The sequence below is a fragment of the Podarcis erhardii genome, assembly GCF_964252035.2.
Source record: "Podarcis erhardii genome assembly, chromosome: 5".
Classification (NCBI taxonomy): domain Eukaryota; kingdom Metazoa; phylum Chordata; class Lepidosauria; order Squamata; family Lacertidae; genus Podarcis; species Podarcis erhardii.
The window spans coordinates 90802768-90825291 of NC_138509.1; the positions used below are offsets into that span (position 1 = coordinate 90802768).

Below are 22524 nucleotides of genomic sequence, written 5' to 3' on the forward strand. Positions count from 1 at the left end.
CCTGGTACCCTGTCATTCTTTGTTGCAACGGATGCTTGCCTGTCTTTCAGAGATGCTCATCTTGTGGCGACTCCTCACTGAGGAGCCCCAGTCTCCGGGTTCCCTGGAACTGATGCTAAAAGTTAGTACACTAGCCAGCAGGTTGATGGAGAAAGGCATTCTCACCTGGTGAGGACGGGAAAGAGCTGGAGTGGAAAATTCAGAAATGTGCAGTTTGTGTAACAGTGAACTGAATAAGAGGCTTATGGAATCATAAGGACAAAGTTATTTGGGCCTGAGATTGATGGGCATGAGCTGACATAATTAGATGAATGACATGGATAAAGTAGGCTGTAGCTTGCAAAAGCTGATGCTGAATTAAGTTAGCTTGCATTTTTTATTACTGCTGCAGCAGCAGCCTGAGGGCTTCATTCACTTGTTGCCCTCCCCTGGCATCATAATATTTGTAACACATGCTCTTCCCGGTGGTTAAGATAGAGGATTACTTGTCCAGCTAGGGGAGGGTATCCTTAGTTTGGTACCAGACCAACACAATCTGTCCAGACTATGTGGGTGGAAGTTAAATATGACATAGGAGCAAATACGGGATTATGGCAACCACATTGCACAGCCTAGTACAGCTGCTCTGCTGAACTGAAGGAGACTCTGTTGAGGCTGTCACTGTCCATGGTGCTTAAATCAACTCAGTGAGCTTCAGACACGTTAAGAAGAAGCCTCTCTGCTGCAGCGGGAATATTTCCATTTGCAGCAGGTTTTGTCCCTTCACCTTTTGTTTGTGTTTCCCATACAAAGGGAACAAAGCAGCAACAGGTTTTTTACTTTTGGGAAAAGGCACCCAAACCACAATAGTTGTACAGATGCTGATGGCTGTTGGCTATTTTATCTTCCTATTGGTTGGCAGAATAATAACCTGGAGCATGCATTAGACTGGATCTTCAGTCACCCAGAGCCAGAGGAGGAGAACGAAACAACTTCTGAAACCATGGACCTAGAGAACCATGTGAATGCCAACATCCTTGCAGAATCTGATCCAGAAGGACCCAGGATCAAAGACGGCTCTGGGCGTAAGTTTCCCATAGACACTTTGCTTTGGTTGTTCATATCTTATTCCCTTTCCCCAAATGTATTTGCTACAATAATGAATCGCTTCTCCGCTATCAACGGAAATGGTGATATACAACCATGTACAAAATGCACAATTATCAGTCAGTCTTAAAATGACAAATACCAAAATCAATTCACTGAAACTGCCAACACGGAACTAAATGGCTAAAGATCAACAGTAGCAGTATCCCAAACCCTCTCAAGATACCCTGAAATGCCTGTCAGAACAGCTAAGTTTTGTCCAACCTTGTAAAAGTCAGCAAGGAAGGATAGGTTCATTTGTCTATTTTATTCAACAAATGGGGTTATTTTGTGCTGCCTGAGTAAGACCAAAAAGATGCAGACAAGTCATATTTAGTCTTTTTTAAGAATTCTAGTTACAGATAGGTAGCCGTGTTGGTCTGCCATAGTCAAAACAAAACAAATTCCTTCCAGTAGCACCTTAAAGACCAACTAAGTCAGTTCTTGGTATGAGCTTTCGTGTGCATGCACACTTATCACCAAACTTAAAACCATGGAGAAACCTGGTCTGAACAAAGACCTTGGATTCTTATCTCATTATACATGACAAAGCCATTTTTCACCTTTTCACCCCTTGCTTTTTCCTGTAAGACCTATTGCAGTCGTTAAGAGTCGTCAACAGGCTCATCACAGCTATCTGCCAATCACCCATTCCCACCACCCTTCTGAGTAATACCCCTCCCCACCTTCTCACTATATAGAAGGGTCTGGAAACTTCTGTTTCAGTGTATCTGAAGAAGTGTGCATGCACACGAAAGCTCATACCAAGAACTGACTTAGTTGGTCTTTAAGGTGCTACTGGAAGGAATTTGTTTTGTTTTAAGAATTCTAATTATGGCAAACTAAAAACCCTAAATCAGCAAGTTGGCTTTTGATTTCTACAGACCTCTTCCTGATGCAAAAAGGGAATGGGAAGAAACATTTTCATAAGCACACCTGCAAATGTACAATATTCGTTGTAACGATGCGCTCATTAAGGAGCCAGGATTCACTGCAGGCCCCCTGTTGAATGTATGTTTGATGGCAAACCTGGGCTTGTTACTGTGTAATGTGCGAAACAACTCTTTGGTGTGCAGCAGTCCTCAGGTTTAGCCCCGGGCAACTCTCATTAAAATGACTCTGGTGGCAAGGCTGCCTTTGTTTTAGGATCCCATAGCCCTAGTTAGACTAGATAGTGCAAGCTGTGTGGACTATTGATTTGAAGCAGCTTTTGATACAGATGCCCAGAGGGAGCAGACATTTCTTTGTGCTGCTTGGACACATTTAGACTCACGTTTTCTCCTCTTTTTTATATCTGCCTGTAACAAAAGATAATCTGCTTCGTTTTTTACCTTGATGGTCACAGTGATCCTTGCAGAGGGGGCGGGAATCTAAAACCAGCCACAGGATGGAGCTGTTGGACAGCAGCTGAAGAGTACTGAGCAGAAAGAAGTAGACCACAGTCACCTTAGAAAGCCTGGAAGTAGCAAATAGTGCTTGGCTCTTTTTCTCACAAGGTTTTTGTGGGGCCATGAGAATAATCGGGATATGAAAGTGTATTTTGGGGCATGGTTATAATCATTTGGTTGGAGTGGTGATAACAACCAATGTTGCAGGTTCTATCAGTTTAAAATATATTTTTAAAAAAGGCAATAAAATATAATATCAAACATTTGAACAATTTCTCATTAATTCAAAATACCATTAATCCCAGAAGACACCTATAATACAGGGAAGGTTAAGTGTGGCTGAGATTGTGATATGGCTCCTCTTTGAGCATGACAAAGTATCAAAACACATGGTAGATAATCTCATATAACAGTTGCTACGCCAGCTCCATTACATTTCAGTATGTTTCTCTGCAGAAGCATGGGGTGTAGAGGGGGCAGAGAGACCATGCCCGGTTTTTACTTCCGGGTGTGTGTTTACATTACGAGAAGAACATGAGAGACTATCTACATGCATGTTCCGTGCTATTTTCTAGATGTCTGTTTCATTTAAAAATGGATTTCTTCGGTGGGGGGGAAACAGACAAGCATAGTATGTCCCCCTGAATCCCCTGATGGAGGGGAAGGTTCAAAATATGATGAGTGAAACGAATGGATAACTAACATGATGGTTGCAACGTGCGACTGCTGGACTTGGCTTACTAAGGACATCTCTTCACATCCCTGCTTCTCATATTTGGTATTTTCCTTGCACAGGATATGAACTTTTTGGGTTCATCAGTCACATGGGAACATCTACAATGAGTGGCCATTATGTTTGTCACCTCAAAAAGGAGGGAAGGTGAGTAGGTGGAACTGTTAGATAATAGAAAATTAGTAAAACTCCCAGGATTGAACAAAGCTCAAAGTGAGCTTGGCACTTTGGTCTTAACCACTTTGTTGTGGAAGCAAATTCCACTGAAAGGACTAGGGCAGGCTTCCAAGTTAGCATTGCTGGATCTATCTGATCTCTTTCTCCTCCTTTCCACCTGCCTCAATCCAATCATGCTCTTGTCTCCTAAACTCTACTATTCCCCCTCACATTCTGTCCTTTCTGGCAAGATTCACCTGCATTGATGTTGGGCCCATGCTTATTGCTTCTGTCATGAACTCCAATCTGAACGTGGCTTTAATCCTGCCCATGAAATACAGCATGTGCCAGCAGATCCCTGGACGCAGTCTGCAACCCCCAGTTTACAGCAGAAAAAGAATCCTAAGATTTTCAGCAAATGATATTAAAAAGACCAAGAGGTATCCAGATTGGGCAGTAAATTCCTTTGCTGTCTGAGAACTCTCAAGGCTAATAATCCAGACAAAAGGATGCTGGGTAAGGGTAGGATTCTGACCTACGTGGAGTCCCCCAGGATTGGGCATTAAGCCTGATTTCTCAATACACTCATTGCCTTTTTCTTTTTTCTCCCATCTCTTTGTTTCAGGTGGGTGATCTACAATGACCTCAAAGTCTGTGCCTCTGAGCGACCACCCAGGGAGTTGGGGTATATTTACTTTTACCGCAGGATACCGAGTTAGGCCTTAGTAAACGCCCCTTGGCCTTAAGAAGCCATAAGCCTTTTTATTCTGCCAAAAAGTCGTTTCAAACAAGCAAAGCCTTTGGACTGCCAAAAGGAGCAAAAAGGAAAACATTTGGGTACTATTTATAGCTTAAAATCAGGATCAGTCATTTGATGCCTTCTTAACACTGTAGTGGAGGAATTTCTGTTGGGTCACAGCGCGTTCTAGGATTTTGAAAAAAAATATGTATCCACTTTGTGGCGACCTCAAGGCTGTTCTGATCACTAGCCGAGATTGCAACAAGCAACTGGAGAACACAAGACTGCTCTCAAACTCTGAAACACCCACCTTCTTACCTCGCAAGTCAGTTTCGACCCTCAACAACTGTTACGGAATCAGTGATGGTAGCCAAGCCACTGCCTTTGACTGGAGAGTTTACCACCACCCTGAAGGGAATGTTTGGTGGAAGATCTGTTTGCCAGCCTGAAAAAGTGGCTTAGTTGTGATCCCGCTTGTATCTCCATGGTTAGATTTCCTTTTTTCCTTTTCCTTTTTTGAATAGCACTGTGTTATCCCTGGCTGTAACGGCCCAGAATATGTTGCAGATGTCAGCGTGTGAAATCAAGGTTCATAACTGCGCCAAGGGAGCTTGCAGTTTGGCCAAACAAACAAAAAAAATCTGGGTGTTCATTTTTATTTTAAAAAAGGTGCTTTGGGTGGCTTCAAAACATACCTTCCATTTCTATGCCTTGACCTAGCAATTGCTGATGGTTTGAGAACTCGCTTTATAAGAAAGTGCCCATTTCACCCATTTCAGTGGGTCGGTATGCACATTGGTGTCTGTGCGTGTGTCTGCTTCTCCCATTGTGAGATAAATGCTCACACATGCAAAAGCTCTGTGTAGTCCTCAGGGTTCATGTAGGGCTGTGGATCAGCAAACTGCAACTTGGCTGTTCTTCCTCCTTGGTTATTCATGCTTTTGCATATATTGTAGAAGGAATCCACTCCATGGGTCCCTATGACAAGTATTCCCATCCTGCTTCGTAACGTTTACAAGGGCTCACCTTGTGACTAGCTCTTGCCCCACCTTCTTCCCCTGCCCCGGCAACCGAAGGAACTAGAGTTGGTAGGACGACAGGATGGGGGAGAGTCACATGGTGAGGACATGCAAATGTTTGTGGATCGGTTGGGAATCCTTTACCACAGAAGAAGACCTCATCAGGGTCGTAAAATGTACTGGACCCGAAGTCAGTCTGCTTTGATTTTCCTTCCACTTTTATGCCGCTCTAGTACTTCCCACAAAATATTTTAAAGATAGGGACCCTTTATGGAGAAGCTAAAATATATAACCTTCCCTGGCAATGATGCTCCCTAGAGGAACCGTGTCTAGCAAATATGCAGACAGCCCTGTTCTTCTGGCATAGCTTGTTTAATTATTTAAAATTTCTTCCCATGAATTAGCCTGCTGATGGATTGATTCCCTCCCCCCCCCCCATTTTAAAACCATCATATTGACTTGTCAGCAGTTTGCAAAGGAGCCAAGTATCCCTTTCTAAAAAAACTCCCCACTGCCTCCAATGTCTTCTTTTCAGTTTCACACTATTTTCACTGTACTATTTGATGGGTTTGAAAGTGTAAAAGGGGTGTGTGTATTTTTGTTTGTTTGTTTCAATTCATTGTGTGAACTCATGGGCCTGGTAAGTTCTTTTTTTATTACTTTTTTGCCTTTGTTGAACTACTGGATTGTTAGGGAATTTGCGATGGCAAATAAAGTGGTGCCTACTGATTTGGGTCAAGCAAATGCAGCTGTTACCATAGAAAACAGCAGACAAACCTGTACCAAGTATAAATCTTCAGTAAATGACATACTACTTGCGCAGAAGTTCAGGAGACATTACAGTGTGTGTGTGTGTGCGTGTGCGCGCGCACGTGTGTGTGTGTGTATACATGCACACACACAGAGTTTCTTTATGGAAAGATTGGTGTTGTGGCTATTTATGCTTGGAGCCAGCATCATTTGAGGCACTAGTGATGCAGCTTAAGACCTTGTATCTCAGGTTAGATTCTACAAAGCAACAGCCACAAAAGGCAGAAAGAGGCTTTCGAGCCCAGCAACACTGCGAGTGGTGAATCCAAAGCCTATATCTTGGAGCCTATTCTACCATCACCACTTTGCTTTATTTACAGCACTGCTACAGGCATGTTAGAATGCTGATCTGTCTCGCAACCTAGTCCCAGGCTACCTTCAATTACAGCTTCTCAAGTCACTATGAATGTACCACAAAATTTGCCGGCTGATCTGCTGCTACCTTAGAATGTGTCACTGGGGGAATATTTGTCTAATGCTGATGATTTCTGCAGAGTCTGGATTTGTCACGTTGTGCGTATTTAAACAAGGTCTCCTGTTCCTGCGAAAATTCAGCAAAGTGGTCTTTCCTCCACCTTGTGGACGTATAAGGGCTAGTTCAAAGCAGGCGAGATCTGCTATGCCAGCATCCTGTATCTAAGTGTAAATAATGTGAACTCTCAGTGTGTTCCTTCTTGAATCTGGGAGCCAGTCAGATTTCCCAGAAGCAAACTTGTTAAGCTATCTGCCTGTATAGAGACTCTGATCTAAAATAGCTCTTTCTCTCTCTGTGAATATTTATATATGCGAGTGAGAGATGAATGCATGCAAAGCACAGTATCCAAACCCAAAGAACAACAGCTGAGAACATGGGTAGGGAAACTAAGGCCCAGGGGCTGGATGCGGCCCAATCACCTTCTCAATGCGGCCCGGGAATCAGTGTGTTTTTACATGAGTAGAATGTGTCCTTTTATTTAAAATGCACCTCTGGGTTATTTGTGGGGCATAGGAATTCATTCATCCCCCCCCTTCAAAATATAATCCGGCCCCCCACAATGTCTGAGGGACAGTGGACAGGCCCCCTGCTGAAAAAGTTTGCTGACCCCTGGCCGAGAAGCTCAGGCATTGGTGCTTAAGGTATTATCTGGCTCTTTACTATCAGACATTTGCTCCCTGCTTCTCCTTGTGGAATGTTCTTTAGCACAAAGCTCCACACATATTTGTGTGCATGTGCACGAGACAATTTAAAATAGCAGGGTAGAAAAACGTGACAGAACAGCATTCAATGGTAGTTGAGATATGGGGGTGGGGTTTGAGGGGGGAGTTGCATTTTCTTCCAAGTCCTCAACTTCTCCCTCACACAGGCTATGTTTGGGGTCAGTAAATAGGCTTGTATATCTTGGTGGAATTTGAATCTTGGATGCAGATAAACTCTGGATGCAACCTACCAGGTCTTCCTCATGAGCCCTGTTGAAATGAAATGGGATCAAAAGCATAGATTATAATTATTAAATTTGTGTACTACCCTTCATTCGAAGATCACAGGGCGGTTCACATCTTAAATTCATTTAACAGAGCTTGCAGAGAGAGGATTTTGGTGGATGGTTCCTTCATTTTACATCTGGGGCTGTGCACATAAAGGTTGTGGGCCAACCCAATTTAGTTTATTGCTGTGTTAATACTCAAGTGGGGAGTGCCATCAATGAAATAGGTACACGCATGACTCTGGAGGATGAGGGCAAGACTTTGCTTTTAAAAGCACCTCCTCCTCAGTCCATTGGCATTTGAGCTAGGATGAAAGGGCAGTTCGTTCAGCATGGCAAGTACATGGTTATTAGTAACAGACAGCTGAGGGCACTGCCCTTAAATCTGGGATTAAAGCCTAAAGACTCCCAGCTAAATATAAACAATGGGGCTTTTTTCACCCTCTGGGAAATTTAGAGAATTTGGCTGTGGGATCTGTTCTGGGTCAACACCCATGCTATACATTTGAAGGACTCTTTTGTACCACTTTAACATTCATGACACCCCACCCAAAGAAAGCTGGAAACTGTCGGGTATTGGCAACTGTGTCTCTGCGAAGGGACTCCAAACAACTCTCAGCACCCTTAACAAACTACAGGAAGAAGCTGTGACTGTTAAAGTGGTATAAATGGGGGGCCTTAAATATATGGTTTGGATGTCACCTTAGTTGTCTTCTCTGCTAAATGGGGTCCCTAGCAGCTCTTCCTCCTGTGTGTAGTTGGCAAGCACAGCATTTTTTTCACTACTCCATCGCATCATTGACTTAATCCCCTCCCCAAAAAGGTGCAATCTGCTGGGATGTTTCCCTGCAAGAGCGGCATTGAAATGAATGGGAGAAGCACAAGAAGACCCTTTGTGTATGAAAAAGCCCCATTGGATTCTGTACGGAGCCATACAATAGGAATAAGGAGCTCTTTGCTTCCACTTTCTATTAACTTTGATAAAAAGACTGCTTCACATTTCAAATTCTTCTGCAAAGTTAGTTGTTGTCTTTTAAGAGAAAGAGGATGATAATTTACTTGGATTAGAATTTGGTTGACTTTTGTTGTAGATTTGTAAACTGAGGAAGAAACCCCAAAGTATTATTTTCCATTTGTTTTCACCATGGTCAAGCTGATGGCTGATGTCCACATTTTGAACACCAACTTGGCAACACCCAAGTGAGAAAGAATCAAAACTTAATCTTTATTGGACATGGGAGCTGGTCTCTTCCTTCCAATTTGTTCCTTGTCAATGTTAATCATATGCAATCTAGGAGATTTGCTCTTCCTTGCCAACAAACAGTATGGTGCTAATAAATGAGACCTGTGTACAAAATGTTACACTGGAATTGGCTATTGTTAATGGGGTTAAATGTCTCCTTGATTAGCATCATCCTGTTTGCTGGCAAATAAGAGCCAGTTTGTTGAAATGATCCACCAAGTGCACACATGTATGAAAATTACATCTCCATGAGTTATCTTTTCTGGAGGGCAATCCTGCGAGCGGAACCTTTCATTCCTGTTGCACTCTCCTTTAAAAAATATTCCATGGATAACTTGCTTCATGGTAACTTTTCCGCATTCAATGCACTGACAAGATTAGTGTTCGTGCCCCGAGTGCCTGATGTCAGCTGCGTTAAAATTCCATGCTGGTAAATGCTGCTCAGATTGTGTCCGTCCCACAAATTACAGTGCTGGTTTAGCGTGACATGTGAACCACTACTTGTAGTTTTTTCTCTTTCCAGTCATGGGAGGAAACCAAGGTTTGTTCTTGCCACCCTGTTGAGGTTTATATGGAGGAAATCAAGCCATCAACACTGGGCTGGTTTGCAAATAATGCTAAGCCAACACTGGTCTCTTTGCAAAGGGAGAAGCAGGGCAGGCAGTATTTGAGCAGCGTGTAACAGCTTGCTGTTGGTTCACAGTAAACCACGGTTTGTTTGTAACTATGGCTTACTGTTATGTGTATGGGGCCCAAGTGACCCCATGGATAAAGTTGCATCTGGTGCTGGATGAGTGCTATTGCAGGCACCACTTCATGGCAGCAACACCTGTGAGTGTGGTGTTTGGCCCATAAGTGCCGCGGCACATTCATCAATCATCGCAGTTGTAACTATGAATGTGGCGTATTTAAAAGTATCTGAATCTGCCATTGTGTTGCAGATCGGTAAGGCAAACTGTATCTTAAAATGTATCTCCAGTTTATATCCTTTGTTTTCCATCCTTGTGGCAGTTTTGCTAGGTCCCACCCTCCTGATTTCTGAGGCATTGAACGACTATGCAAATTTATGGTGGAACTGGCTGTGCCTTTTAATTTTAATCTCTTACACACTCCTTCCCTTTACTGCTTCTCACATTGGATCAGATTACTGTACGAGTCCTGCCCCACTATTTGAGGTTAACTACTGTATCCTAGAAATGTTTGCAATTTGGATGAGTTTTGCACTGTTCCGAATTGTCGGCGTGAAATGCTAATCATCGTTTGAAGAGAATCTGTCTGCCACAAGAAGGGATGTGAATGAAATGGTTGCAACTGTTTTAAATTAAAAAACAACAACAAAAAACAATTTTGCATGTCTTGGTTTATGTTGTCTCTTCCACACAGAAACACACTTTTTTGTGTGCTCACTATTTCCAAATGATTTGACAGGGTTGCTTGCGTCTTCCATCAAATCCTGGATGCATTTGAGGACTGGATGAACAAAAGCGTAACTCTACTCTGGTTCTTAACACAACAAGACAACTTTATGTATGGAGGAGGAAATAGCTTTCACCCTGGCAGAAATAAATCCTTCTAAATCTCCAGGCAACAAATAACTTGAAGCCACAGACAAAGTTTATTTTAGAACATATTTAAAAATTGCACGATTTTATAAATACAGGAAAATAAATACAATTTAATAAGTGGAAAAAGAATCAAAGGAAGGCATGCTTCCATTACCGTACAAAAATACATTTACTGTGGTGCTCTGCAAATTTTTTATCTTATCAGCCTTATAAATAAAACACACTAAATATCCATACAGTTCCAAGTTAAAAGCATAGGTTACATTAAAGAGCAGAGCACGGAAACGTCACTTTGAAGCTTCATTAAACTATAGAACTGTTGTTTCTTTAACTATTATATGTGGCTAATAATGCACTAAGTATTTAGAGGCAGAAATGTTTTGTTTTTTTCTTATTTGCAGGCTAACCTTAAACCACATAGATGTTTTCCTCAGACTGGGTTTCTCTTGGAAGTGAATGTAAACATTCAACCATTTATTTGGTTTCCAGTGGCATCTTTCATATTTTAAGGCTCCGCATCCTGCAAAGACGTGCTCGTGTTTGCCTTTATCTCCAGGAATTTTGAACCTAATAGAGTTTGCGAAAGTCAGTATTATATTCTGACCATACTTTAAACTTCTTATAATTTGGAACACAGATGTTTTCAGCAAAAGCTCTTGACCTGCCATCATTGTATGGAGAATCCACAAGTAGAAGGCCCCAGGTCCTTTCTCTATAGTCTGTTTCCATGCCCCCACTTCTAAAGTATTTATAAACCTCCACAAATTTGGGGTTTCTTCAAGCCTTTTGCTACCACCTCCTTCATGATACCATTTTGGTCACATAAGGATCCAGACTTAGAAAATGGGTTTGCTTTTAGGATATAGGTTTGCATGAGAAATAAGATCCTTTGGTAAATGACCCCTCAAAAAAATAATTTTTTTTTGGTAAATCTTTGCAGGATTGATGCCTCCACGAAATAAATTACCCACCAAGATGCAAATGAGCTGCAGACTTGTAAGCTATTATTGACTGTACTTGAGCTTTAAAATAATAAAAAAAGACCCAGACTTGTTTCAGGATACTGAAAATTTGTATAGCAGAGGCAGCACAAGATTCTGTTCAAAACTATATATGCTCTTAGTTGCATCTATTTAACCTTACACCTGATATATAAAAAATATATATTTATAAACATTTCCCCTAAATTTACAGTTGATAAATAGTACAGATATTTTTTTAAAAGCTGCGAACGTAAAATGCGATCTTCAGCCCACTCATGATGCACAGAGAGGAAATTATGCAAATGGAGGAAGAGGAAGCATCGTAAGGCCAAGGTCTTCCAAATACAACCGAGCCATGGATTTGTGTCAGCAGAGCTAAGAGCTGGCCTTTAGTATGTGTTTTTCTCCTATGGCAGAGAAAGGCTGGAAGGAGAGTATGAATAGGAAGAACACGGTGACCTCAGTTCTCACCTCTGCAGCATGCACACACAAAGAAATTCTAGTTTCAATGTCTTTGGCAGTCATTCACCCACCTCTTTAACAGATATACATACACCGAGCAGACAAATCTTTTCTTCTAAGCCTTAATGGCAGCCCAGGGATGTGGTTCTGGGTGGGGGTGGGGAGCAGGGAGAGGGAGGGCGCGGTTAACCCTTCCTTCCCCAGCTGCTGCCCCTAGGAATCCCATCCGTGTGTTGCAATTTGGCCTAAGAAAAGCGACCCCATTTGCACAAATAGGAGCTTGCTTTGTACGTCTTAATTGCCAGGTGGGGAAGCCCAGATTTGAAAGCATCCTGAGCTGCATTAGGCCCGCGTTCAATTGGTTCCCTGAAGTCACTTTCTCTCTGGATCTTCTGATGGGATAACAATCCTTCCAGCACATCCCTGTTGAGATGAGGGCTCGGATTCCCTCTGAAGAGATATCGTTCAACATCCTTGCCCTAACACCCTCAGACCCAAGATGGATGATGGTGGATGAGAATATTGACCAAACCCCTGCTAGGAGAGTGGGGAATCCACCCGATTCCCCAGCAGTACCTTCAAACCCTTATATGTGTCAAAATGACTGTTGTAGATGTATGGGCTCCCAAGATGGCAGACATGTCTACACCACCATCTCGAGCTGTGTTAACTGTCATGGTTCCCTCTCTCTCACACCCCTCAAAAATAGCCAGTGAGAATAAAGGCTTTATTACTATGTTAAAAATTGCAAACCCTGGACTTGCCGATCAGAAGGTCGGCGGTTCAAATCCCTGCGACGGGGTGAGCTCCCGTTGTTCGGTCCCTGCTCCTGCCAACCTAGCAGTTCGAAAGCACATCAAAGTGCAAGTAAATAAATAGGTACCACTCTGGCAGAAAGGTAAACGGTGATTCCGTGCGCTGCTCTGGTTCGCCAGAAGCGGCTTAGTCATGCTGGCCACATGACCCGGAAGCTGTACGCCGGCTCCCTCAGCCAATAAAGCGAGATGAGTGCCGCAACCCCAGAGTCGGCCACGACTGGACCTAATGGTCAGGGGTTCCTTTACCTTTACCTTACAGCCCACTTAAGAAAACTATGACAGTTTATGGTGGGCAAGCCAACCTTGCTCTCCTGTTCTTGTTGACTTGCTGACTTGATGGATGTGGGAATCCTGATGCTCTGCTGCATTCTGGGAGATCCTCTGACCTAGAGGCCCTGCTCCTTCCTCTGCCTCTACTCAGAGGTAGTCTTAAAGCACACGAGTGGATTAGTGTTCCCTCAGTCCCACTACGTGGCATGACTCACATGGGAACTCTATGCGGTCTGTGCAATAGAATAGTATGGTATGTTTTTCTACATTTGGAAGTGCAGCTGCTGTTCCACTGACATGTTCGGCAAGAACAGTGACCATGTTTTGAGCCGAGGGGAAAAAGCTGTAAAAGGAGGCAAGCAAAGAGTGCAAGACCTTTGCAGAGAATTAGGCTGTAGCCAAGGGTCTGTGTTTTTCTGTGCTAGCCTGTCGCTAGTAGTTTGGTATCTCCACCTCAGCTACTGCTTTCTGCCCCAGCATGGAAAGAATATATATCCTCAGGTAACTGTGCCCCAATATCCCCATCGTAACAACCCCATATCTTCTGCAGGCCCCTTGATTCCTGTGGTGGTTAATGACATGTCCTCCTTTGCTAGCAGTGACTGCATCCCACTTTTGACTCCTTTCTTCCTGGCTCAGTGCTCCTTTTGGACTCGGTGCTTTAAACCCTGTCATCTTACTCTCTCCTCCAATTTGTGAGCCATGCAGAATAGCAGCAAATCTGCAAGCAATGGACCACAGCTGGTCCCAAGGCATGTTGGTGCCTATGGTGGAGGAGTCCTAAATGGGACTCATTCCCCTCCCCCAAGTCTGGCAGCAAAACATGCAATACCTGGCCATTCGCCACCCTGATAAGCCTCTCCATTTGGCCCGTGGGGCTGTTTTTGCCAAGCTGTGCCCATCTGCCCTGTACCTGATGCTGTATCTGACTTCAGGCATGGGGCCGGTAAGGTTGTGACAAAGCAGGGTCTGCCTGCGCCTTTGTAAGTACTGGTAATCGACAGATTGCCAGCCCTTGCCTGGCAGTGTCCCTTTGCAGGCAGGGTTTGGATTCAAACCCCGCCTGCAAAAGGAGAGGGGAGATGTCCAAATCCTCAGAGGAGCACAGAAGTATGGAGCTGGCTCACCAATGGCTACCTGGGGGGGGGGGGCACCTCCCTGGCTAATGAAAGGGTCAAGGTGTGTTTCTTGCCATCCATGCGCCTCTTATAACTCCATAGTAACATAACACTGTCCCCTCATTTTAAGACTATATAGCTAACCTGATGTATCTTTCAAACCCAGTTACCTAAGGGAAGTGAACCGCAGCTTGGTGTGTCGATTTTGCTATCTTAATGATGTAGTCATGCACAGCATAAACTTACGTTTAAAAGATTTGTTGCTTTTTGACATGCGTTATACCAGTAGTGCGCTTTTTAGGTTGGTGTTAAATACAGCTCGCATGCACTACGTTGCTACCTGAGGCTATGTAATTCCTTAAAATATATATATATATTTACAAACTTGCACTGCTATTAGAAAAAAACCCCTTAAATATATATATATATATATATATATATATATATATATATATATCAAGAGAGGCATATATATACTAACTCAAACAACAATATTTATATGTAGATATAGTTTCTCAACTAGCCATGAAAACAATGTCTTGAATGAGAAAGAAGAAAACCAAAGTTTAGGGTATATATATATATATATATATATATATATATAGGCTTTGTTGAAACAGGGAGGCTCCTTTTTAAAACTGCTCTGCTAGAATAAATTTGAAGCTGCAGATACTATGGGTGGTATTCAGCTATGTTTTAATCAAGAGTAAACCCAATGAAATTATTGAACATGACTAAAGCTATATCCACACCACGCAATTAAAGCAGTATGATACCTTTTTGAACAGTCATGGCTTCCCCCAAAGAATTCTGGGAGCTGTAGTTTGTTAAGAGAGCTGGAAGTTGCTAGGAGACTCTGATAGAGCTACAGCCCACAGAGTGATTTAACAATCAATCACTCTTCACAAGGGATTCTGGAAATTGTAATTCTGGAAGGGGAATAGGGGTATCTAACAACTCTCAGCAACCTTAACAAAATACAGCTCCCAGAATTCTTTGGGAGAAGCCATGACTGTTTAAAGTGGCATTGTAGTGCTTTAAAGGCATGGTGTGACCTTAGCTGAATACCACCCTATGATTTGCAAGAGTGGATCTACATGTGGCACTTGACACAGGGCTGTTGCCAAAAATGGTATCCCTGTGTTCAATTCTCTCGCCTCCCCCTTTTTCCATGTTGATTTTATCTTCCTGCTTCCGTAAAGTTTAGTCAGATGTGCCCATGCTCTCGCTCTGCCTTGTTGCTCCACATCACTGGCAGGAAAACGACATAATACATTTGACTAAAAGAAAGGAGAAGATGTGTTGGCACAGGGATGTCACTTTGGGCAGCAATCCTGCATTGTCCACTGCAAGTAGCTCTACCATGGAGACACAGCTTATAATGTCAAGTGTCAATGAGTTCCAAAGCTTGCACTAAAAGTGAACCTGAAAGCTGGAGGCAGGGGACAATGTTCTCCAATGTGTTCGTGTGTGAGGAGGAAACCTGTCTTCACCCTGTCCTCCACAAGAGCAGGACCAGAGCAGTAAAATGACACTGGCCACATCCACACTATGGATTTAAAGCGCTATGACGCCGCTTTACACAGTCATGGCTTTCCCCCAAAGAATCATGGGAGATGCAGTTTGCAAAGGATGCTGAGAGGTGCTAGGAGACCTCTGTTCGCCTCATAGCGCTACAATTCTCAAATTGGTTTAGCAGTTAATCACAGGGAACTCTGAGAGAACTGTAACTCTCTGCAAGGAATAGGGGGTCTCCTAAAAAAACCTCTCAGCCCCCTTAAAAAACTACAGTGCCCAGAATTCTTTGGGAGAAGCCGTGCTTTGTGGTATTCTAGTGCTTTAAAGGTATGGTGTTAATGGGACCACAGTGAAGTACCGTATTTCCCCACTCTATAAGATGCACCAGACCACAAGGCGCACCTAGTTTTTGGAGGAGGAAAACAAGAAAAAAAAATATTCTGAATCTCAGAAGCCAGAACAGCAAGAGGGATCGCTGCGCAGTGAAAGCAGCAATCCCTCTTGCTGTTCTGGCTTCTGGGATAGCTGTGCAGCCTGCATTCGCTCCATAAGATGCACACACATTTCCTCTTACGTTTTAGGAGGGAAAAAGTGAGTCTTATAGAGCAAAAAACACGGTACACAGAAGAGGACAGAAATCAGCAGGGCAGCAGAAGTAGTTGCTTTATAGCTACTACTGGAAGGAGCAAAGTCTAGGTTTCCTTCAACAGACAGTAGATCCCTTCTATGGATGAACTACACATGATGCTAAAATTGCACTCTTTTGTAGCATGCATCCTTTAAAAAACATTGATCAGTAACTGCATTGTGATTTAGTCAGCATGGTGGTGTGTAAATGCAAGAGTTAGGCTTGCACCATAATCCTGTAAAAAGAAGAATAATAAAAAACAATCCACTTCCCCACCCCAGGCTGCTATTCATTCAGAAGCCCCCATCAGCAATGTTATGAGCTGCCCACCCTGTTGGCTTGGTGGTGAAGGGAGCTATTTTCTTCAGAGCCACAAGGAGGGGAGGGAAGGTTAACCGCCTCTTGGTACTGTTGAAAACCACCACCACCAATTCTGGTTGACTATACAGTTTGTTTTTAAAAAGTAGATGCCACTTGTGTGTCGTCTGACCCAAATTGTTGTCCATTTCAAAGGTGCTGGAGGACATCCCTACCAGATTGTGCTCCTTGGCCCCCAGCTCTACTCAGATTTGCTCTGTCCAACAGGCTACACAGCAAGAAACTATTCTGAACAGTTTCCAGTGTTGCTAATGAACTGTTGCATCTGGACATTGTGAGCAATGAAACAGCAAAGGTGTTTGTTCATAAGCCATAAAAATAAATGGCCATTTTCACCAGATACGCAATAAATGGCCATTTTCACCAGTAGTAGCATCGCTGCATGCAGAGAAAGAACGGCAAGATGGATCGGGGCATTTACATCCTAAGTTTTATTGCTGTCTGTGTAAAGATCTTTGCTTATTACTACTGAATGGTTTCTTTCCCCCCCCTTGAAATGCACTCTGCTTCTGGGACCTTGTGTGTAGGCCTACCGATTAGCAATGACAGCTGAGCAGAACCTCCATGTCCTGAGGCACTATATCTTTCAGCCGGGGACAAGCGCCAGGGGAAGGCTGTCAGCTATCATATCCCCATTTATGAATTTGCCTGGAGCATATAGCTATCAGCTGTTGGAGACAGCAGTGCTGGCTTCAGCGATGACAAAGAAGAATTAATTTATATACCACTTAATGCCGAAAGCAGTGGCTATTAGACTTTAGGCTCGCAGGACCCACTTAATTGCTTATTTACTAGAATCCTGAGATTGACTAACCAGGGCCAGGGACAAATGATGTACACTCTTAATTAAAGTAATTCTGAACCCAGAAATTTGTTTTAGATACCATAAGTTAACTGAGTTCACAGTTCTTTCACATTAAAATCCAATCCTAGGTAACCCGCCTTGCCCCTTCTTGCCTCATCCAACAATGATACAGTGGATGAGGGTGTGTGCACCATTTTGTTTTGCCATTGTTAAACGATTGGGAGTTGGAAACCCTTACCAATCTATTTGCCAGGCTTCTCCCAGTGGATCCTCAACTATTCTGTCCACTGCCGGCCTAGATAAACCTTTGGTCTGAGCTAGCAAGGCAATTCTTAAGGTGCCTTGAATTTAGAGCAGCGGTGGGGGACTGTTGGTCCACCAGATGTCGCTGAACTACAACTCCCATCAGCCCCGGCAAGTATGGGCCCATGGCCAGCAGGGATGATGGGAGATGCCGTTCAGCCACATTTGACATTTATGGGCATGGTTCTGGGTGATCATTTAAAAGAACATCATTACATTTAGGAAACATTCTCCGCTTGGGCTGTGCCAGCACATCCATGTTTTCAAGGAGGTTTGAGAATGAACTACCTGCTAAGCCAAGTCACCAGCACTGATAAACAAGCCAAAGCGATCAGGCTTCAAGGAGTCCAAGTGATACCCTGTGTGTAACATTCCCAAGTATGAAATGCCCTGTTTTTGTACCATAGTTTGTGATTATTATTTTTTAAAAAGAAAAATACAAATATTCACTATTTTAGAAAATGGAATTATCGATACATCCTGCTAATCCATCTTGGATGGAAGGTTCTTCATGTGCCTTAGCTCTGGCACTTAACGTTCCATTCAAATGTCTAATGTCATCTAAAAATCTAGCATTTTGTCTACTTCTGAAATCAACTGGAATTAAAGGGCACTTTATTTCCTTGGGACCCAGTGGATCAGGACATTTCTTCCGTGTAAGCCCCACTGAAATCAAGAGCTTCCTCTGCTCGAGTGTGAATCCCATTCATTTTAATGGGGCTCGCTCACTTCCTGGTGACCTTGAGTGGATTTTTTAATTCCTTCAAGCACCGAGTTTGAAGATTTTGGAGCTGATCGTGTACCGTCAAGGAGAGTGGAGAATTTTGCCATCCCTTCTCAAAATAGTTCAGCATCAGCTGAAGCACTTTTGCTAGACCAGGGGCTGCAAGCCCATCTGCTTGTTTTCTTCCAAAAGGGCGAGGGACCAGATGTCTGTCCTTCGATTGCTGACATTTGCCTCCCATTAACACCCGTGCTATATCCTCTCCCATGTCTTGATTGTAATTTATGGCTCCTATTTGCATTTTTTAAACAGCCTGGAAGGAAGCTGCGTCTTGTGTCAAGTTCCTTATTGGTCCTTTGCCAGCATGGCTGAAACTGCATATTTCTCTCCAAATGTGTAAAAAGTATATTATATTTTTTTCTCCCCCCCCCTTTAGAAATAAAAACAGAAAAGCTAGATTAAAGTGCAAATGAACCCATTGATCATGGTCCTGTTGCGAGCTCTGCTCAAAACAACACTCGGTGGACACAGTGGACCTCTGACCAGAGCACTGGGCAGCCAGCTGCTGAACACTCTGCCATCACCCGCTAACAGTGCCTGCTTGCTTGATGGAGGGGAAAGAAACCTGTGTGGCAGCTACCTAGCAACTGCACAAAACACTCCCTGACTGCTTGGGAAGTGATTTCAGGTACATTCCTGCACTGCTAGGTACCAACTCACAATTTCAACCGCAACATCCCTGCAGAATCACTGAAAACAGACGTTGGTAGGCTACATTCTTAGCAACAGGTTTACCTCTCTTAGAAAAAGGGGCATGGGGTTTTGAGAGACAATTTGTGGATTCAGGAAGGTGTTTGCGGTGCACCCAGGTACTCATCCAGGATGCCCAAACAGTTGGGGCCAGCCCTACCCATGCATACCCCCCCAAAAAACCCTCAAGTGCAAATTGCAACTTAGCAGCTGTATTTAATGCTGCGCCAGAACCGTTCCACTGGTGTAATGGAACTTCCGTTTCCTCTCCTCTCCCCATGCACCCTCAACATCGGCTCCAGAGGGTTCCCAAACCATCTAGAGCTGGTTTTGAGGGCACCCAGGAGGCTGGAGAGAACAGGAGAGGGAGAGGAAGTTCTGCTGCACATACAGAAACCCTCTGCATCAGCAGTGCTGCAGCATTAGAAATGGCCCTCTGTTTGCACAACCCATCCCCTACAGCCTATGATTCAACCTTCAAATTCTCCATGCGTAGACTTCTCGGATCTTATGAGATCTCTGCTTTGGAGGGCTTCACGGGATCCAGACTCCAGAATCAAAATCCAATTAACGTTTCAGCTGTAGATGGTTGCTAATGGTGAGGAAAGCGCAGCTACTCCAGCGTTTACATATGGATGGCCGCAGATGTGGGAAAGGAACTCTGGAAGATGGAAGTGAGAAACCAGCCATCCTCACCTCCGCTGGCTGTATTTGAGGGGCAGAGGAGCTCCTTAGGAAACGCTACCCAACACCTTTCCTGTGCTCTAATGCACATGGTAGCATGATAATCAAAACCCATTTTCTTTGTACAAGTACATGTCATAAGGAATATCCAGGTGAAGTTGTTTTGTCCAGTTCCCCTATGCACCATAGTAGCTGTTGTTCCCATGTGGACTTGAGCAAGGTGATATTTACAAGGTTTTGTGCTTTTAATTTTCTGGAGATCTGGTGGCATCCCACAGAACCCTTTCTGCTGCAAAGTGTCCGTGTTGCCTTTCTCAGTCCAAGCAGGGAATTCAAAGATATTTCTATTTCTGTTTAGAACTAGATGGGTTGGGCTTTCTTTTTTCTTTTGAGGGCTTGGTTAAGTGTCTCTCTGTGTGAGTCTTTCTCTCTCCCTGTGTGCATCAGGGTTCGATGTTGAAAGCTTTTAGTAGGACGTCCAGATCGCCCACATTAGCGGCCTGGAAAAGTTCTGGCTGGTCCATCATAGACAAAGCAATCCGGAGAGCTGCCCAGATATTACCTGAAATTGCAGGGTGAGGAACCTGCTGCTGATTCCGGCTCTTTCGTTGCAAATTGAGAGCTGTGAGGAAATTGCTGACTGCCTCTCTGTTGGGTAGAAGAGAAGATGTGTAAAAATTGGGGCCAACACTTCTGCAGAACAAGAATCTGAAGCAGCAATTTGTCATGAATCATATTCAGCAATCTCATTTTTCTACACTTCTTTCCAGAATCACCTCAGGTAATGCAATCCCTTTAAAACAAAATTGCTCTGGCTCATCAGCCCCACCCAATGTGGCCAATGGAAGTTACAGTCTAATATCTAATATCTGGTCAATCACTTGCAAATATCCAGAGCCCTGCCACTGTCAATAAATCTAAGAAATTGCCATCCCATGCATTTTGAGTTTAAGACACCTTTCTTCCACCAAGGGAGACCTAGTACACTCTGGCCTACCAGCTTTGCAGGGCAATGGCATGTTATGAAAATGAGAAGCCCCTTGAAACTGCTTGGGGGAAAGGCCATTTTTTCTGAGGGTGATGCATGACCTCCCATTTCCCATGGCCTTCATGAGTTGTGTCATTTGAGCTCATTTTTACAAGTATTCAGAAAAGGGCGAGGGGGCCACTAGGGGGCGCATCGGAAGATGGCTGACAATAACATCTCTCCGACCCACACGAGGTAATTTGGAGGCTATGATGGGAGTAATTAGCCTCCCTACCCCCCCAGGATGTTGGGGGGGGGACTGCCTTTGCCTGCTGTGGCCTATACCACCCCCGAATTTGTGGGGATGGGGGCACTAGGCACAAAGCCCTCCTGTGGGATTCCGGCACTCCTGGATGCCGTCCCTGATCCGCGCTACTAGCAGCAAGAACTTCAAAAGAAACAATTTGGATGAAGGAATGCACATTTCTCAAGGAAGGAGGGGGAGTAAAGACTGCTAATTGTGGGTGAAACTCCTCAGTGGGACTTAAGAATGACAGTTCTGTAATTAATGATGGAAAGAGCAGTGGCGTAGCGTGGGTTGTCAGCACCCGGGGCAAGGCAAGTAATTTGCATCCCCTAACCCGTGGATTTGCGCCCCCTAACCCGTGGATTTGCGCCCCCTAACCCTAACCCCCAGATGTTGCGCCCGGTGCGGCTGGCCCCCCCTGCACCCCCCACGCTACGCCACTGGGAAAGAGCGCTGCTATCTATGAAGGTGATGATATATGGAAACCATCTCGATTTGAGGATTGGAAGAACGGAAAATTCACACAGGATTATTATTGGTGTTTATCGGCTTAAGGAGACTATCAGAAGAGATCATAAAGAAAAAAGAGAAAATATATGAACAAGATGTGATGTGGAAACAGCAAGATAAGACTGGATAGAATTATGAACTCTGTTTGGACTGATTTGGATTGATTTGGACATTAATGCAGTAGCAAGAAGATGATCAGAATCCCCCTTCGGATCTTGAAATATGGGTCCCCCCAACAAAATTTAAAATTCGGCTTTGTAATTCGGAATTTATGTGATGTGATTTAATTTGATTTGATTGGCTGGTTAATAAAAATTATTTTAAAAAAAGAAAGAAAAGGGCTAAGAACACATCCCCATTCCTTCTTTAGACATCAGTCTTTGAGCCATAAGCTAGCAAAACGGTCATCAGCATGGCAGGTGGGCTGTAGGACCAGGATGTGGAACCTGTGGACCTCCAGAAGTTGTTTGAAGACAGCTCCCATCACTCCTGACTATTGGCTATGCTGACTGAGGCTGATGGGAGAGAAGTCTATCCAACAACATCTGGAGGGCCACAGGTTCCCCACCCCTGGTGTAGGTGGAAATAAAGCAACTTGTGTCCCCAAGTGGCAAACATTAACGGTATACACGAGACCATAAAGGGTAGACACCAATTGGGTGGTCCTTTCTCTGCTCCTGGTTACCTAGCAACTCCAGCCATTGGAAATCAACCCTCCTCCAGTTTGCATGGCCCCATTCTAGACTCCATTTCATGGTCCCACTATAGAATTATGGGAAGAACCGGCTCTTACATGTAAAGGGTGGCTGAACTGTTCTCACCTGTATGCTCCAAGGTTGATGCAGCTTATTCCTAAATTGTACCTGGACCTGATGAAGCCAGGCTGGATTTCCAGTGCTCTCGTGTAAGCTTCTACGGCTTCCTCACTCCGATCTCCATTTGCTAAGGTTGCACCGAGACGGTTCCACAATGAATAATCCTGACAAACACAACGACAGCTTTCTAGTATTGGTGCAATCCTTGCACATATAGCTTTCTCTCTCTCTCTCTCTTTGCCA

At 43.9% G+C, this 22524-nt stretch overlaps 2 protein-coding genes across 9 annotated transcripts in view; one reads left to right on the top strand and one right to left on the bottom strand.

Moving 5' to 3' along the window:
- USP13 (ubiquitin specific peptidase 13) overlaps positions 1-10021 on the top strand; it is a 60361-nt gene extending 50340 nt beyond the window's left edge. For both annotated transcript variants that reach the window (XM_081862363.1, XM_081862364.1), the window contains 3 exons: positions 902-1064; positions 3309-3393; positions 4028-10021. In XM_081862363.1, coding sequence (XP_081718489.1) covers positions 902-1064; positions 3309-3393; positions 4028-4121 — 342 coding nt within the window. In that variant the 3' untranslated portion in view covers positions 4122-10021. The remainder of the gene's footprint in view (positions 1-901; positions 1065-3308; positions 3394-4027) is intronic.
- Positions 10022-19015: 8994 nt separating this feature from the next.
- Positions 19016-22524, bottom strand: part of PEX5L (peroxisomal biogenesis factor 5 like) — a 190436-nt gene continuing 186927 nt past the window's right edge. For all 7 annotated transcript variants that reach the window (XM_081862473.1, XM_081862471.1, XM_081862470.1 and 4 more), the window contains 2 exons: positions 22288-22445; positions 19016-20330 (listed from right to left, as the gene is read on the bottom strand). In XM_081862473.1, coding sequence (XP_081718599.1) covers positions 20126-20330; positions 22288-22445 — 363 coding nt within the window. In that variant the 3' untranslated portion in view covers positions 19016-20125. The remainder of the gene's footprint in view (positions 20331-22287; positions 22446-22524) is intronic.